Source organism: Hemicordylus capensis, chromosome 4, assembly GCF_027244095.1.
Source record: "Hemicordylus capensis ecotype Gifberg chromosome 4, rHemCap1.1.pri, whole genome shotgun sequence".
NCBI classification, from domain to species: domain Eukaryota; kingdom Metazoa; phylum Chordata; class Lepidosauria; order Squamata; family Cordylidae; genus Hemicordylus; species Hemicordylus capensis.
The window spans coordinates 188,745,193-188,764,601 of record NC_069660.1 but is presented as its reverse complement, the minus strand read 5'-3'; the positions used below and the strand labels follow the sequence as shown (position 1 = coordinate 188,764,601).

The following is a 19,409-nucleotide window of genomic DNA, read 5'->3' as shown; positions in this document are numbered from 1 at the left end:
GCTTGTATGTATTAGTTTTAAGTTGCTCTTCTTATTCTTCAGAATAAGAAGTTTATTTAGGTTTGTTTTAGTTTCACCCTGCTTATTTTACGTATATATTTTTTAAACTTATAAAATCGTAACCACCTTTCCTTAAAATACTAAGAGTAGTGTAAAGCACGTGTGTGTGTGTGTCTATAAAAATACATACGTGTATATTTAAAAATCTAAAATTACTTAACTATGAATACAACCACCAACGCAGTCCAAACCTCATTAGTAATCAAAATGTCAGCATTTTAAAACTAAAGTGTAAGATGGGGTGCTCAACTCAGATGCCCCGGTGGGCCAAAACCAACAGTGACTTGGCTTGTGGGGGCTGAGGTAAATTTTTAGGGTGCTGATGATTAAAGTAACACTTAATATCAATCAATTTAATTAAATCAAATCAAAGTGAAATTAATTAAAATGAATTTAATCAAAATTTAACTTTTGAGGTTCTGGCAGGCCAAAATTAATTTAAAATAAAATAAAATAAATTGAATTAAAATTATTTTAATAAAATACACATAAATACAATACAATCTGTACAAAATGCATAATGATAAAATGCATTTATCTTTTCCCCCACCTATGCCAAATCATGCCACATAACATGGGAGCAATTGAAAGGGGAAAAAATTAGAAGTTTTTGTTTTAATTTTTGATTTAAAAAAAATTACACTCTGATCCTTCACCACACAGGCTTTTACAAGAGGGAGAGAGAGAAGGGAGAGTGGGAAAGGATGAGGTAGGCTTGGCTGGATGAGAGAGAGGGGGGCAGGGGGATGGTGCAGGCTTTCATGAGAGGGAGAGTGGGGGAAGAAAGAGGGAAAGGATGGTGCAGTCTTGACGAGGAGGTGGGAAAAGGCTTGGCGCAGATGAGGCCCTGCCAGGCTAAGAATAACACTGGGGAGGAGCCCTGCTGTGGCGCTTCTGAAACCCCCCATAAGCCACTGCCTTGGCCCTGCATGACCAAGAATCAGCCTAGAATTGGGGGGGAGCTCTGTCGCTACAACGCCAACCCCCCATGTGCCTCACTCAGCACCAGTACAGCCCGACAGGCCCAAAGTCGCCCCCTAACTGCTGAGGCAAAGCCCTTCTGCTGCTGATTTGGCATGACTCTGACCTAGCAGCAAACTCCCTCGACAGACTGCATGTTGGGGCAGAGAGTTTCCTGGGAATGAAGGTGCGTGTGCACCTTGAAGGAGATACAGGACGCATGTGTGTCTTCATTCTGAGCATGCATGCATTCTGTATCTCCGGCAGGCTGCACGCTCGCCCTCATTTGCCGGAAGCTGCCGGCCCTGACAGCAGCCTAGTGGCTTGGAAGCTTGCAAGTGGGGAGAAAGTGAGCCTTGAGGAGAGCTCAGGAGCCAGAGGGAGGCGAGCGGGAATGGGCCTGTGGGCCAGAAAACCCCCAAAAAGTCTCACGGGCTGGATGCAGCCCACAGGCCGTATGTTGTGCAGGCCTGGTGTAAGAGAATAAAACAAGTCTCTGACTTGCACTAGAAGCCATACAAAGAAATCAGCAGGTGAGCCTCCCTGGAGAGACAATTCCATGATTGTTTTGCCATCACTGAGGAGACCCTGCCCCCAAGCACCTGTAGATCTTACACTCTAACTTTTAGCTCTGTAATAAAAATGTGTGCAATCCAGTAATACAGGTTTCAGAGTTGGATGCTTTGGTGTAATGTTATATTCTGCGTATAAAATCTGGAAGAGAAATGGAATATTAATGTGTAGAATCTCATGTTCAAATGGTAAGGAACAATCTTTTGGAAAAATCATCGGTGGTGAAACAAAGCTGTGTTTTCAGCCCTAGGCAACACAATTATTTCTGACCTAGGGCTTCTAGCATAAGGGAGGAGGAAAATGTAGGTAAGTTTCGTTTCCCACCAAAGTATTCGGCAGCACAATTTGATTAATATTGATCAATATTGAGTAATATTACTAAGCTTGGTCACAGAACTCATGTTGGCGTCTCCCAGATACTTGGTGCTGCGGAACTTCAATGTTCATTTCAGGACCAATCGGTCTGTGGTAGCTAAGGAGTTCATAGCGGCCATGACAACTATGGGCCTATCCCAAATGGTCTCTGGACTGACACATATTGCAGGTCACATGCTTGATTTGGTCTTTTACTCCAATCAGGGTGGTGTTCCGTGGGTGGGGACTCCTGTGATTTCCCCATTGTCATGGATGGACCACCATCTGGTTAAGGTTGGACTTACAACAACTTCCCACCTCAGCAGGGGCGAGGGGCCTATTAGAATGGTCTGCCCGAAGAGGTTATTGGATCCAGTAAGATTCCAAGAAACCTTGGAGGGATTTAATGTTGGCTTTGCTGGTGATCCTGTTGATGCCTTGGTTGAGAATTGGAACTTACTCACCAGGGCAGTAGACACGATTGCTCCCAAGCGTCCCCTCCGACCCGCTTCAAAATTGGTCCCTTGGTATACGGAAGATCTACGAGGGCTGAAGCAGCAAGGTAGGCGGCTGGAGCGCAAGTGGAGAAGGACTCGACTCGAATCTGACAGATTGCGACATAGAGCACATCTAAAGATCAATGCTTAGGCAATACAAAAGAGGTGGTTCTTTTCTGCCGGTATTGCCTCTGTGAGTTCATGTCCAGCGGAGTTGTTCAGGGTTGTGAGGGGACTCGTATCTGCTCCCCCTCCCTCGAAACAGAATTTGGAGTCATCAGTTACCCACTGCGATGTGTTTAAAGAGTTTTTCACAGATAAAATCTCTTGGATCCGGGCCGACCTAGATGGAGACTCCACAATTAATTTGATGTCTGAACTGGAGGTGCCCAACAACTCCTCTTATGTGATTCGACTGGATCGGTTTCAGTTTGTGACTCCTGAGGATGTGGACCAGCTGCTTGGAGTGTTGAGGCCTACCACTTGTTCTCTTGACCCTTGTCCAACATGGCTTGTTCTGTCTAGCAGGGAGGCTGTTGTAGACGGCCTGGTGGAAATCATAAATGCTTATCTGAGGGAGGGCAGGGTGCCTCCTTGTCTTAAGGAGGCAATCATTAGACCTCTTCTAAAGAAGCCTGCATTAGATCGCTCAGAGTTGAGCAATTATAGGCCTGTTTCCAACCTCCCATGGCTGGGCAAGGTAATTGAGAGGGTGGTGGCCTCTCAGCTCCAGGCAGTCTTGGAGGAAACTGATTAACTAGACCCATTTCAAACTGGTTTTCGGGCAGACTATGGGGTGGAGACTGCCTTGGTCAGCCTGATGGATGATCTCCAATTGGGAATTGACAGAGGAAGTGTGACTGTGTTGGTCCTTTTGGATCTCTCGGCGGCTTTTGATACTATTGATCATAGTATCCTTCTGGAACGTCTGAGGGGATTGGGGGTGGGAGGCACTGTTTTACAGTGGTTCCGCTCCTACCTCTCGGATAGATTCCAGATGGTGTCGATTGGAGACTGTTGCTCTTCAAAATCTGAGCTTAAGTATGGTGTCCTTCAAGGCTCCGTACTTTCTCCAATGCTTTTTAACATCTACATGAAACCGCTGGGAGGGATCATCCGGGGATTTGGAGCGGGGTGTTAGCAGTACGCTGATGACACCCAGATCTACTTCTCCATGTCAACTTCTTCAGGAGCTGGCATATCCTCCCTAAATGCCTGCCTGGAAGCAGTAATGGGCTGGATTAAGTAGAATAAACTGAAGATGAATCCAGATAAGACAGAGATACTTATAGTGCGGGGTCAGAACTCTAGAGATGATTTTGATCTACCTGTTCTGGATGGGGTCACACTTCCCCAAAAGGAACAGGTTCGCAGTCTGGGAGTACTTCTCGATTCACACCTCTCCCTGGTTTCTCAGGTTGAGGCGGTGGCCAGGGGTGCTTTCTACCAGCTCCGGCTGATACACCAGCTGCGCCCATTCCTCGAGATCAATGACCTCAAAACAGTGGTACATCTGTTAGTAACTTCCAGACTTGACTTCTGTAATGCACTCTACAAGGGGCTGCCTTTGTCGTTAGTCTGGAAACTTCAGTTGGTTCAGAATGTGACACCCAGGTTGGTCTCTGGGTCATCTTGGAGAGACCACGTTACTCCTTTATTGATGGAGCTACACTGGCTGCCAATAGGTTTCTGGACAAAATACAAAGTGCTAGTTATAACTTATAAAGCCCTAAATGGCTTAGGCCCTGGGTATCTAAGAAAGTGTCTTCTTCACTACGAGCCCCACCACCCATTGAGGTCGTCTGAGGAGGTCCGTCTCGAGTTACCACCAACTCATTTGGTAACTACACAGTGACGGGCCTTCTTGGTCGCTGCCTGCTGAGATATGATCCTCCCCATCTCTGTCAGTTTTCAAAAAACACTTGAAAACCCATCTTTTCTCCCAAGCTTTCTCAGCTTCCTAAATTTTTAGGTTTTAATTTCTGGCTTATTTTAAAATGGTTAAATTGTTTTTAGTCTTTATATATGTTTTTAACTTGTGTTATGCTATTGTTAACCACCCAGAGATGAAAGTTTGAGGCGGTTTACAAACTTGATAGATAGATTGATAGATAAATGTAGGAGTGCAGGAACTTGGGCTCTAAACCAACATTTTTAACAATACATATGAGAGATGCTTTTAGGGATCAGAGGGCAAGAAAAACTAGGACAATTTCTGGGGAAATGGCTTCTCAGCCCTAGGAGTCTTCCAAAATCCTTTGGGCACAGACTAGAAAAGCTGAATCCAGTGGGTAGATCAAGGTGAAGCAGACCTGTGACTCCGGAGGCAAGGTGGAGTCAAACAGCAAGAGCAGTTTTTGATGTGTTGACTTGCTTCCTGACTCACCCCACACCAAGGCGTAAGCCACTTCAGTAAGCTGGAGAATACCCTCTGCCTGCCTAGCAGAAAGTGAACATGGAAACTTTGCTACTGAAATTTCCACTACCACTAAATACCAGCAAAGCAAAGATCTTCAGGTCTCTCATCTGCACCAAACTCAATTTTAAAACTCTGTTCTTGACTGACTGCAATAGAAGTTGGTGTTGTGTATTTCCTGGCTTCCCTGCAGTGCCATGTGAAATGTGTCTCATCATTACTTCTGGCAAGCGTATTTAAGTTACTTGCTTAATATGAATCCTATAGATTGGGAAGCCATTTAAACGTAAATCAAGAGAGTGAATGTTGTAACCACTCTAACAATGTGAATAACTATCATGGTTGTCTACTATCATTTGCCTTCCTATTATTATTTTTTAAAAGGCCATATTCTTGCTTTTAACTTTGAGGTAAAGTTGCTCTGAGCAAGGTGTGGAAAGTCCTTCTGGATGGGCAGCTTCTGTGCCTGAGGGAAATCAACACTTTAATTGGATGTGTTCGGATGTGTTTAAGTTAAATTCTTATTCTATATTGAATGTTCTGAAGGCAGTTTTCCCATTAGTACCTATGACAAGACACACTACCTACTAGCTTGTTACTTTATCTGAAAAGGACTGTGTTTATTGCTGACAGCCTAACAGTGTTGATCTCCATTCTCTGCTACAAGATAGCAGATAAAATTACCACTCTCAACCACTTCCTTGTATAGTGCTTGGAAGAATGTTAGTTACTTAATCAAGAATGATGAAATGCCTAACATTCTTCCAAGCACTAGACAAAGACTAGTTTACAATTGAATATACATGTCACAAAAAAGAAAAAATGGTCAGTAGAGAGAAATAAAAACCAGTAGACTCGGAGCTGAAGAAGAAATGCTACTGATTATGTCTTGGGTGGGACGGGCTCAGTGGCAGTTGATCCCAGAATACAGCTAGTAATGGTTATGTGGGCAAAACAAAAGGGGATGGGGTAAGTGATGGTTACAGGCAAGGAGCAGAACAGGTGAAGAGGAGAGTACAGTGAAGCAAAGGTTTTGTTAACCTTTCCATAGTCAGTTGTCTTGTATGTGGATGCCAAGGAGTGCTTTAATCAGGAAAACCGAGATCTCTTGTTGGGTCTTCTTCATGGACGGCAAGAATAGGCAGTGTGGTGCAGTCACAGCACCCAAGACTGTTGCTCTGTGCAAACCCACAGCAATCTAGGAGAGCACTGAGATTCCCAAGCAGTCAGGCAAGTCCACTTTGGGAAAGACTCGATCTCAAAAGTGTTCTCTGGGTTTTCCACTCAGAAGGGCTTGTGACTAGACATTTTCACAAATATTTATTTATTTATTTATTTATTTATTTATTTATTTATTTATTATCCGTTTGATTTGACCTCAAATCAATTCATTGATCCAAATCGGAAATTCGGGGGGGGGGAGTGAATGACCCATAGGGAACAATGGGGAACTCGAATCTCCCCATTGTTCCCCCTGTGTAGGTCCTAGGGGGTTGTTAGGGCGTGACCCAAGCTAAGTACCACACAACTCACAAAACAATAATGCAATCATGTGATTTTTAATTTTTGAATTACGTGGGTCAGTAGGTTATTGCTCTGACACCCACCCACTTTGGTGTCCCTGGGACCTACTCATGGGAAACAATGGGGTGATTTGAGTTCCCCATTGTTCTCTTTGGGCAAAACAAGGAAAGTGTACACATTTTGCAACCCTACCTTAAGTGGTGCAGCGGGGAAATCCTTGACTAACAAGCAGAAGGTTGCCGGTTCGAATACTCACTGGTACTATATCGGTCAGCTGTGATATAGGAAGATGAGGAAAGGCATCATCTCACATTGCGCGGGAGGAAGCAATGGTAAACCCCTCCTGTATTCTACCAAAGAAAACCACAGGACTCTGTGGGCGCTAGGAGTCAAAATCGACTTGACGGCACACTTACCTTGCAAAAACATGGCAGAACAGAAGCACACACGGCATTGCAACAGCTTGCTCAGCAGTGAGGGAGCCTCCCATTTCCAGGTGGATTTTCCACTGGACAAGCACCTGCTACACACAGAAGCGCTCTTACCTCTGGATTTTGGGGCCAAAGTCCAGGGCCTCCACAGCCCCTGGGGGCCCCCAAATCCTCTTTAGTCTGTCCCGGGTGGTGTGGTTGCCCAGCTGAGCATGATGGTGCTTAATTTGCAGGGGAGGGGGGCCTCCAAAGGCCTTTAGGTCCAGGCTCCCAAATTACCTAGGTGCACCTCTGGCTACACATGGCCATTTGACCCTTTTCAAGACTAGATTTCGCTCCTCCTCTAAGGCATCAAATGCTTGTTTTACTGCTGGCTGTGCTTCTGTGGCAAGTCTCTGGTTCCCAATGTGGGAAAAAGAAAAGGAGAGGGGAACGGGCTGTCTGCTAACAAAGGCATCTGGAGCAAGAACTTCCCTGGCTGATCTCTTGCAACAGAATAATTCATACTGGATCCAGTAAATAGGATTGGCCCAGCCAGTTCCAAGCTTTCGTCTAAGGAATAGCCAGTGCTTAGCGTCAGGGCTCAGAAACTAACTACTGGAAGTGACTTCAGCTGAATGGGAAATGGTTTAGCAGGGTTCCTGCCGCCAGCTCTTGACAGGAGCTGGGCATCAGAATTCTACACCAACTGAAGCTTCTGGACTCTAAACAAAGGGCAGCTCTAAACAAAGCACATCACAGTAATTGGTTCAAGAGGTTAGCAGTTCATCAAGGACAGTGACCAACTCCCAGTTACTGAGGAAGAGTCACAGTCAACTTGCTGTAGATAACGTCTAGAAGGCACTCATTGTCACAGCTGCTGTCTAGGCATCTAGGTGCAAAGCCTGCTTCTAATAGGAACCCAGCCCCTGAAACTAATATCCGGTGTCTGTGGCCAGCTGGGGGCGGAGGTGCAGTCAAGGGTGTAGGGAGCTTGGCCGCAGCCGGAGGACAAAGTCCTCTGGCGACTCCCCTGCCCCCTAGACTTCACAATCGAGAAGGCAGGGAAAGGCGCTCCCAGTCGGCGATTCCACATACAGCTGACTGAGGAAGCTCTGCCGGGACTGATGGGCCCCATCCTTGGCATTGACCCTGCCCCCTGTGTCTCATGTCACCCTCTCCCATCCCGCCTAGTCAACATTTCATTGAAAGGCTGGCTGGCTGGCTGGCTGGCTGGCTGGCTGGCTGGCTGGCTGGCTGGCTGGCTGGCTGGGCTTGCCCCCCAACCCACACAGCCAACATTTTCTGTGAAAACCTGGCTGGGGAGAAGAGGGGCATGCCTTGCACCCCCAGACAGCGAGTGCTTTGTTCACTGGCAGGGTACAGGAGGGGGCAAGGGGGCGCCCTGGATGAGGGCGAGGGGATGTCTTGATGCCCCCCCTGACCGTGCAGCTGGAGTACAGTCATCCCTCCCCCTTGTTTAATGGTCCCTACGTCCCTGGGCACACTGAATTGTTTGGGAGTACCTGGTGTATTGTTGAAGATGAGCAGTTGTGGACCTGATCAGTACCTGAAAGGGAGTCCCATGGAAGATACTCTGATATTTCTAAGAGCAAAACATAGGCATGATTCTTTGTCATCGTCAAAGTACAAAAGGTTGCAATCTGTGACACTATCCGGATTTGTGAGAAATTATTTCTTTGTTCCTCGCTGATTCTACTACTGGACATTTAAAATTCATTATTCTAAAGAGGACAAGCTGCAGTGAAAGTGTTCTGCAAATTTTTCTTTGAGGGTAGTGGTAGTTCATATTCTGACCTGCAATGACGTGCTTTCTGAAGATAATGCTAAGCTGTTTAATTCAAGGTTCACATACAATCAAATGCAACCAGTGATAAGGAAATAGCTCTGGTGGGTTTCTTTTTTTCTCTTTCATTGGCTTCCGAGAAGCTATAAATGAAGAGTGCATGTAACTCCGACTTGGCACATGGTAATAAACTTGTTCTTATTAGTATGTTGCCAGTGTTGACCAGGTTCTTGTGTGAGCTGTCGTATGTACACATATCTGTTCACAATATTTGTTAGCAGTTGACTACTGAGAGAATGAGGCACTCTTTCTACCTGTAGTCCTCCCTGTCCTTAGTGTGTTGACTGTTTTTTTTAACTTCAGATCATAATGCTTAAGCAGCTGAACTGTCACAGCCAATAGCTATAGAGATTTCAAAGTTTTAACTTGTGTATATTCCTCAGAGATTTGTTTTTCTTTTTAAAGTTTATCTGGTTTTGTTTTTATTGGCAAACCGTTATCTGTTCACAAATGGAGTTCTGTGTTTTAATTTGATAACTTTTTTGTCTCTCTAGGACCATAGCCTTGACCATGCCAATTATCTGAGTTTGGCTTTGAGAATCGTTGTCTAGGTTCTGATGAAAGCTTAATGTTTGGGGAGTAGCAGCTTTGGGTATTCCTGAAGGGTCTGGGCATCACAGCATCCTGTATGCCACATTGTCCCACAGTGGTTATAGCCCTGGTGCTCTCTCATGTACCTGCATAGTAGTAGTGTTGGTAACTATTGTGGTTTTGTTTATGGAAGCATCACTAGAAGTTAATATTTAACTACTGTCAAAAAATCTATTAAATATATGAGGCAGTGGGCTGAGATCTCTTACCCTGTCCTGGCTAAAATAATGTGAAGCGGTTGGATGGGTTTTTCCATCCTGCCAAATATCCAATTGTTTACAAGGATCACATGGAAACATTATATCCTCTCTCTTTGGCTGCCTCTTGCCTGTGGTGGTGGTACCACGTGTTCACCATCTGCTGTCATACACAAATCTTGAGCTACGCTGCCTGTCACATGGAAAGAAGTGACCATGTTAGGAAATGGCTTTCTTCACTGGACCAACTCCCAAAAGTGCATGCAGAGGAAAATATTTACATGCTGCTGTTGCAAGAAGGGGAACCACTTCTACCTGGAAAAAATGCAGAACCTCCCATTCATTTTTCCCTAGCACACAACTAGTATCTTATGACCTCACTGGATCATAAGAGACTGGTATTGGGGGGGAAACATGCCAGCAGTGTGACTGAGTGAGGTGACCAACCAAATCTTAGTGACCATAAATTGATCAGTGATTGGATACAAAAAGAAGTTGATGTGAAACATACACAGTCATTTTGGCTTTTTTTAAAAAAAGAGGGCTAAGAAACTGGAAGCTAGCAGCTGGCAGAAAGGGATAAGCGAAGGCTCCAAACTAGTCAGGCAGATAAAGGTTAATAGCTGGGTGTTGGTTCTTTCTCACATGACCATAAAAGTGTTGGCTTCTGGACAGTGCTTGCTGCCTAACAGCCTGTCACTGTGTTTTGGAATAAGGTGTGACCTGTTTATTCATAGAATTAGCCAATCAATGTAGCACTCGGTGAACTTCATTCAAGACAAGCAGGCTCTTAGGATGTGTGTAAATATACCCTGTACCAGAGAGACTTAACAGTAGCCTGCAAAGGAGAACCATTGGCTGGATTTCTTCAAACAACACGAAACACTTGACAAACTTTCCTTGGGCTTTGGATTATTATTATTTTAGTAAGGCATGTCGGAAAGTGAGGACCTTGGACAAAATGAACGGTACTATAACTTTACTTTCTGGGTGTGTTTTTGCTTTGTTTTTTCCAGCTTGTTTGGCTTGTTTTAGCACAGGAATATTAGCTGAACTTTAGCTGTGAATCTCCTATAGATAAAACTGTACCATTTCACATATGTGAAAATGAATCTAAAGTTTTTGGCATGACAACTGTTTCGGCAACATAGTTTTTGAGGGATGAAATTAGAAATTCAAATTGCTTAAGGTAAGAACTAGACTACTTCTTGAGACTTTTCAGAAGTCACTGCCCACCTTGTCCTCTGCTAAAGCTGCCAACAGAAGAGATTTGAAATGTCAGAGACACAAATAACTCTAGTGTAGTCTGTTATTGACAGATGCATAACTTATTACTACTAGAAAGGGCATAATGTTCCTGTGAGCGATGCTTAGGGAATACTTCTTAAATTGACATTAGGCTATAATGCAAAAATCTTAAAAGGGCTGATCTAAAACATTAGAAATAACTTCCTTTTCTCTGAATCATTATAGAGTTTTATGATTTACCACTTGCTTTATACCATTAACCACCCATGGCAGAGAGGCATAAAAAGTTAAGCATAATGAATATACATTTTCTCTGCAGAAGAAATTCCTCTCGCACCCCCACATATGTACCCCCATATATGTAATTATTCCAGAAATCTGTTCTCTTCACTTAAGGGACTGGAAAGAATAATATATACTGTACATTTGGGTAGCTATCCCACTGGTAATTATAGGAATCAAAACTGAAATTTTGGTACTAAATGAAGAAGCACAACTGAGGATTACAAATTTCAAAATTTGTGGAAGTAGAGTCTAGTTCGGTAACAAGAACATGGACTAATCTGATTTATATAAACAAATCTGAAAGATTGATCTAGTCAAAAGATGGGTTTAGTCACAGGGTAACGTTCATGGGAAGTTTGGATGCTAGCAGAGTGATTTTCTTGCCAGAAATCAACTTTTTAGTTTGTTTCCAAACAAATCTTTAAATATATCAAGAATCAAATGACATAAAATGCAGATTATTGTTTTAAGAGACAAATTGGCATTCCAGATCATATATATTTGATTATATTGATCTTTAGTAGTTTTACACTGGACAGTATGAGTCTCATTGGAAATTGATGAGACTCGTCTCATTTTTTTCAATGGTGTTTAGCCATGACTGACTCGTCTGGATGCTATGAGTAGTTTTCATGGTGTTTTATATTTACTATAAGTTGCCTTGTGCTTATTTTAATAGAGAAAAGCATGGGAAACTGTTTAACATTATTTTGATGCAAATAGATTAGAGGCTGAGTGTGAAACAAATAGGCCAGTCCAAATTTTGCTGTTACTTTAACTGTTAATAAAGTAAGTAAAGTGTGCCATCAAGTCGTTTTTGACTCCTGGTGCCCACAGAGCCCTGTGGTTTTATTTTGATAGAATACAGGAGGGGTTTACCATTGCCTCCTTCCGTGCAGTATGAGATGATGCCTTTCAGCATCTTTCTATATCGCTGCTGCCCAATATAGTACCAGCAGGGATTCAAACCGGCAACCTCCTGCTTGTTAGTCAAGCATTTTCCCACTGCACCACTTAAGGTGGGGAGTTAACTGTTAATACTTCAGGCAAATTCTTTCTAAGTTTTTCCGTGAAGACTTGTAGTAGGATTCCATTTCCTCTTCCTTTTACTATGTATATGAGGTTAATAGGTGAGATTGTGCAGAGATCTGGAGTTCTGTGTCATCCTTATGCTGATGACACCTGGTGCTACCTCTCCTTTTCATCATGACCCAGGACATATGTGTCAGCTCAAACTACACCTGATGGCAGCAGGTCTGCTTGTTTAAATTTGGGTCTGTCTCCAGTCATGTATAAAGCGTGTGTGTGTGTGTGTGTGTGTGTGTGTGTGTGTGTGTGTGTGTGAGTTTTGAGAGCCAAGGGGGTATGCAAGTGAGGGAAGCTGAACTCTGCTCCCCAAGAGTTTCCTCCTCATAGCTCCTCCTCACAGGCACTTCCCCGCCAGCCAGATTCTCTTCTAGTATTGGAGCTTGGCTGGTGAGGGAAAGGTCTGGGCACCAGACTGTGGAGAAGTAAGCTATGGGAGGGCAGCAGATTCGGCACCCCTCCCCAGCATTTCTCTCTTGCTTATAAAGTTGGGTCCGCATCTCCACTTCGTATGTGATTGGGACAAACTGGGCTTAAGACAATAAGTCTACCACCATCACATGTTGTTTGAGCTTCAGTGTTTGGCTGCTGTGTGTTCTGGAGGCAGGTGAGCCAGAAGAACAGGCAAGAATCAAATGGAATTAACTATGGGCAGCAAGTCTTATGACCTGGGTGTGGGTGGTAGGGATACCTATAATTGGGGTTGACTTCCCCAGCTGTGCCTTTGAGTCTAAGTTGTAGCAGTGGCTAGATGGAAAAGGCAAGTTGTGGGGAAAGCTGTAATGAGAACAGGACCTAGCAGCTGCCCATATTAACTTGATAACTTCATAGCTAGATCATTGTATTGCTTTCTCTGGGGCTTTCTTTTGATAATTTCCTGAAAACGTCAGTTATTGCAGAATTCAATATCCAGCCTCTTCATAGGCATATACTATTTTATTTATTTATTATTTATTTATTTGATTTCTGTACTGCCCTTCCAAAAATGGCTCAGGGTGGTTTACACAGATAAATAATAAATAAATAAAGATGGATCCCTGTCCCCAAAGGGCTCACAATCTAAAAAGAAGCGCAAAATAGACACCAGCAACAGTCACTGGAGGGATACTGTGCTGGGGGTGGATGGGGCCAGTTACTCTCCCCCTGCTAAATAAAGAGAATCACCACGTTGGAAGGTGCCTCTTTGCCAAGTATGCAGGGGTTCCTAAGTCATTGTCTTTTATACTCTACAAAACAAACTGCATCAGTGCTGGTTCCCTATTGTTATTTGAGCTTAAGTTAAGGTTCTGGATTTAATCTACAAAGTCCTCAGTATTTGGGCCCATGCCCTGGAGACTGCCTTCTCTCCTTTTGATTCTTCACGATCTTTATGACCAACTGAGACAGTACACTTGACTGTATTGTTTATGTGCCAAGCTCACAGGTGGCAGGGGAATGGAACACAAGAGCACTGGAAGCAGGAAAATAGTGTCTTGAGTTCAGGTTGCGGAAGCAAGTGCAGAAGAGAGAGCGTGCACCCTTTTCAGCAGCCTTTCCTACTAAGGTTGTACCCAGCATGCAGTGCGGCAGGCAAATTTCAGAGTTTCTATCTTCCGCTATGATAGCCCTGTAACTGGTACCATGTTTCCCTGAAAATAAGACAGTGTCTTATATTAATTTTAGCCCCCAAAAATGCACTAGGGCAATTAGCGGTACATCAGAAATTACTGCTAGGTCTTACTTTCGGGGTAGGTCTTACTTTCGGGGAAACAGGGTAGATATATGCCCTTGAAGGTCACCCTGCCCACAGGAACATATTTCTGTGTGTCTCGGAGCCCAACAAGAGGAAGGAACAATGAGGAGGGCCGAATGTCACCTTTGCTCCTTCCTATAGTAGCCTCTGCAACATGGAAGTATGTTTCCGAGGGCTGCCTAGCCCTTGGGGGCATATATCTACCAGTTACTGGGGTGCCGTAGTTTGAAGGGAAGATAGGAACCCAACATTTTGCCTTTCCCCCTGCACGCTAGGCAAGGCACAGCTAGTTCTGGCCCTCTGAGGTGGGTACACAGCTCGCATTATGCACCTGCTTCAGTAATCCAGATCTGAGCCAGTGTCTCTCAAGTTAGTCGTTGTACCATGAGAAGGTGAGCCTCCAAGCCCCAAATTTCTGTTCTTGGAGTTTCAAAAGTTGCTTAAAAATATTTGTAAATATGACTGTATTTACTCTAATCTCTGCTAAGTGGACAAAGAGCCACCTCTTAAAGTGGTGGCTTTCTAATATTTAGTGCAGTGAGGGCAACTACCCTTATTCAGCCACAAGATAGAGTCTCTCCAGTGGCTATTGCTGGTGGTGTGTCTACCTTCTGTTTTGTTTTTGTTTTTTGTATTTTAGATTGTGGGCCCTTTGGGCACAAGGAACTAATCCTCTTTGTACACAAACCATTTTGAAAATGTGTTGGTTGAAAAGCAGTGTATAAATATTTGTAATCATCCGCATTATCACTTGGACACCTGAGCACAGTGCTTTTCTTCAATCATAAGCAAGCCCATTTGTACAGGAAATAAAAGTGTAGAGCAGGCCTACAAGAATAACAGTTCTCTGTTGCGTTAGTGACTGAAAGGTCCTCGGAGTCTGAGTGGAAAAGGGAACATGCACTTACTGATGAAAATATGGCTGAAATGGTAACTGTAAACTGTGGCTACATGAAAAGAAATGAATGAGAGGTATCCTAATTGCCATTGACAGCATTGGTATTTCCAAGATGTATGGGCAAAATCTAGTTAAAAATGTATTGCTCTCCCCTTTATGTTTCAATCCTGGGATGTGATGTATAGGTGACATGCCTTATTTTTGCAGATTTCAGCTCAGTTTGACTGGGCTGTTGGTAGAAATTTCCACACCCACAACAAGTTATACAACAAGAGTAATGTAATGGAATATATTAATTGTATTTTTACATAGAAGCATTTGGCTACTCCCCAGCTTCTTAAACAATCTTTGCATTAGAAATTAGTATTTGAGTATTCAGTGGCACCAACCAGTTAAACACAATTTGACTTTTATTGGGGCTATTCCCACAGTCGGGGAAAATCAGGCTAGGAAAGCCTAGCCCGATTTTTCCCGATCGTCAGAACCACCGTGCTTGGCTGCGAGCCCAGTGGTTCTGGAGCGGGTAACCCGCTCAAGAACCCCTGCCCCCAAACCAGGTTTGCGGAGCGAGCACTCCACAAACCTGGTTTTTTAAGATCATGAGTAGCCACAGTGTGGCTTTGCGCCGCGCCTACTCATGAGTAGGTGGGGAGGCAAAAAGCTGCCTCCCAGCTCCAGGGGTCTCCCCAGTATGCCCTGCGTGCTTGTGCAGGGCATACTGGGGCTTCCGGGGGCCGCGCAGCCCTTGAACTCCCCAGCCCCCACCAGCTCGGTCTCGGAGCCGGCAATTGTGTGGGTGGCCAATCCGGCCGCCCAGGGCTCTCTTCCCACTCAGCACCCCAAACCGGGTCTCACGGATTGTGAGACCCGGTCCATTATTTTATTAAATCAGCTACTCTTATACTGCCACCCCCTTACTTGAAAGTAAGTCCCATTGAACTGAAGTTACTCAGAAATAAGTCCCACTATCAAACCATTTTATAGACTATTCTTGGTAACAAATGATACCTTAAAAAAAATGTAAATCATGTTGTGCTAACCTCAGTCGTCAGTCCATTTACAGTAAACTAGTCCAGAGATGGTCAACTGTGAGCTCCTGGGTGATGCAACCTGCAGACCAGTTATTCTCAGCCTTATCAGGCATACCAGTTCTTCACCCAGGTGTGGCCAGCCCTCTTCCCCACCACAGCTTTCTTTTCCCCAAATGAAACAATCAATTGCTGTGAAAGGTAGAGAGCTTCCACACTTACTTGGCTTCTGTATTTAATGCCTGAATTCATGTGCTCCAGAACTGCGAAGTCATTACTTCTAGTTGGCACAAAGTTTATTGCCTCCTCCTGCGCTGTATGAGATGATGCCTTTCAGCATCTTCCTATATCGCTGCTGCCCGATATAGTACTATCAGGGATTCGAACCTGAAACCTTCTGCTTGTTGTCTGTTTTATTTATTCGATTTCTATACCGCCCTTCCAAAAATGGCTCAGGGCGGTTTACACAGATAAATAATACATAAATAAGATGGATTCCTGTCCCCAAAGGGCTCATGATCTAAAAGGAAACATAAGATAGAAACATAAGATAGACACCAGCAACAGTCACTGGAGGTACTGTGTTGGGGGTGGATAGGGCCAGTTACTCTCCCCCAGCTAAATAAAGAGAATCGCCACGTTGGAAGGTGCCTCTTTGCCAAGTTAGCAGGGGTCAGTTATCAGTCAAGCATTTCCCCACTGTGCCACTTAACTAGCATAGCATAATACCAGTGTTGACCTCAACATATAATATAGAGCACAATTTTATATGAATGACCAGTTAGTATTTCAGTAACTTCTTATGCCAGGAAGTATTTGTGGCATTAGTCATAGGTACCAATGACAGAATGCAATGTAAAAACAGAACATTTAGCCTAATTACATGGCTGTTGTAATCAGTGATTATGCCATACACATTTTGGTTTGCCAGCACAGAAGTGAAGATTTGAATGGCCTGATCTGATGGAAGAGGTGCACTCATAAGGTTTTCAAACACAGATGGAACAGCCATCTGTCAGGAATGCTGGAGCAGGGGTTGGACTAGGAGGCCCCCAAGTCCCCTTCCAACTCTCTAACATTATTTTATTGTGTTTAAGCAAATCACCTTGATCAGTGGCTAGCAACTGTTCTTTGTCAATGGGTCACATATACAAAGGTGATCAAAGTTACTGAATCAGATGTGGTAAATCCAGACGTGTCCTCTAATCAAGGATGACCTATTCTAATTGTGAAAAACCAAAGGTTTGCCAAAATAGCAAGCAAAGTACAAGTGGGTTGTGCCTAACAGAAAAGGTGTGGCTCTTCTTCCCCCCACCCCCACATCTTTGGGCAGATTGCTATCCAGTGCAGAAGTGATAATGTCACTGCAGGAATGATCTTGAACAATGAGTATAGGTTGCATTCTGATCAATCAGTCTGCCAATGAAATATTTCTGGTCAGAGATCTTCTCAAGTCCAACTTTAATATCTTTTTACCAGCAAGTTGTAATTTTTGTGTGTTGATTCTTGATCAAATTGCTTGATCAGCTTTCTCATGCAACTTTGTACTTTTCCCTTCTAGATTAAAAAACTGGTTTAAATATATTCTTGATCTGGTACAGGGGTAAAAGCAGATGAGTGAAAAAGAAGAGGTCTGCTTTGTGCTATGATGAGAGGATCCAGAAAGGAGCTATTCAGTGTTGTAGTGCTGCAGGAATGGGCAGGGACACCTTTGCCCTCCAGGGTATCAGCAGGAACGTAAAGCCCTTGACCCTCTACATGGAAATAATATGCTGCCCTTGCTATTGCAACCATTTATTACTATTCTTCCTGTCTTAGGAACCTAGGAAGCTGCCTTATACTGAGTTGGCCCATTGGTTCATTTAGCTCAGTATTGTCTACACCAGGCCTGCTCAACTTCGGTCCTCCTGCAGATGTTGGCCTACAACTCCCATAATCCCTGGCTATTGTGGCTGGGGATTATTTATTTATTTATTTTATTTAAACATATTTTTATACCGCCCAAAATTTACGTCTCTGGGTGGTTTACAACATGGGAGTTGTAGTCCAAAAATAGCTGGGGGTGGGGGGGACCTAAGTTGAGCAGGGCTGGTCTACACTGACTGGCAGTGACTCTCCGTGGTTTCAGGCAGGAGTCTTTCCCAGCCCTTCCTGGAGGTGCTGCCAGGGATTGAACCTGGGACCATCAGCATGTAAGCCCTATCGACTAGTGTCAGGACATCCTAAAATGAATAACAGGAAATACCCTTGAAATGCACTGGTTCTTTCCAAATGGCTATGGAAGGCAGGAGCGTAACGAGGCTGGAGTGGGCCAAGACAAAATTTTAAAATGGGCCCCTCGCTGATACACACACACTCACTTCACATGTGACTTGCCTCTGGGGGGCCCCTCGAGGCGTGGGGGCCCCCAGGCAGCCGCCTCCCCTTGCCTAATGGTAGTTACGCCCCTGATGGAAGGCACTGAATTTCTGAATGGCCATTGGCCATTTGCAAATTCCATGCATTCCTATTGCCGTTTGGAAGGAACCAGTGCATTTCAGTGGGCATTCCCTGTCATTCATTCTAATCCATTCTCTAGCGCAATGGTTCCCAATCTGGGAGCCTTCAGATGTTGCTGAACTACAAGTTCCATCAGCCCCAGCTACAATTTATTATGCCTGGGGATGATGGGAACTGTAGTTCAGCAACATCTGGAGGCTCCCAGTTTGGGAACCACTGCCCTAGAGTATACATAATCCTTGACTTCTTGTAACAGAATCTCGCCCCCTGCCATCCCAAACCATTTTATCGATCTAAGAGAGGAGTATGGCCATTGGGATGGGAGTGGCCATGGAATGTAATTGTCAGAGTGGGCGTGGCTATGGATGTTGTCATGGAGCGTGCCTGCGCTTCTGAATTCACAACTATATCCCTGGAACTACTGGGCCCTTGGATACTAGGGTCACCAGTTCCCATAATGATTAACTTACTTTCATACCCCATTTTAATGTTTGTCATGCAGATAAAAACCAGGACCATCCTCTTAGCTTAGTCAGAACATTTTTAGCACATTTCCTTCCTCATACACTATTTCAATCTGTGAAGTAGTGTTGTTTGCAAGTAATCAGTAGTACTTTTTCAGACCTTCGCTTTTTTGATTAAGTGTTGGCATGTAAGCCTAATGATATATCTAAATAAGGCCAAGGCATACTAATAAGTTTGGGAATTTTGGTAGATTTTTGTGATGACATATAAGCTATCATAGGGTTGGTATACTTCTCTGAGGCCAGGTCATGAGTATTTACTATGATGACCAAGATGGTTTGCATTGCCAACTTGCTCAGTATGAAACCATTCAGTTTTGCTTGAAAATTCACATGCTTTTCTCTGGGTTAGGTAGTAACTCATGGGATGCCTCTGACTGAAAGTTGGCCACACAGCTTCATCATATTCTGTGCTGCTTACCACTCATTCAGCATCTTTAGAATTTATTGGAGATGGGGTGGTGTGCAGGGGTAACTTTTTCTATATGAAGCCATAGCTGCTCCTGTACTTTTAGGGGGTTTGTGATGTGTAAATAGAGTTGAAGTGAAATTGTTGTTCAATAGGGCAGCTAGGAAAAGTAAAGTAGTGAAGGATTCTGGGATCTTTTGTGCAAGCAAAATATGCTAGCGTCCTCCAGTCCCTTACAGTTATATATGTGG

General features: G+C 44.0%; 1 protein-coding gene across 6 annotated transcripts in view; it reads left to right on the top strand.

Moving 5' to 3' along the window:
- Nucleotides 1-19,409, top strand: part of RETREG1 (reticulophagy regulator 1) — a 76,320-nt gene that overhangs the window by 35,143 nt on the left and 21,768 nt on the right. Inside the window, exon 1 of one of the 6 annotated variants that reach the window (XM_053246837.1) lies at nucleotides 10,013-10,439. The exons of 4 other annotated variants lie outside the window; for them this stretch is intronic. In XM_053246837.1, coding sequence (XP_053102812.1) covers nucleotides 10,411-10,439 — 29 coding nt within the window. In that variant the 5' untranslated portion in view covers nucleotides 10,013-10,410. Of the gene's footprint in view, nucleotides 1-10,012; nucleotides 10,440-19,409 lie in introns of those variants that run through there. One more of the 6 variants, XM_053246836.1, reaches the window with a different exon arrangement.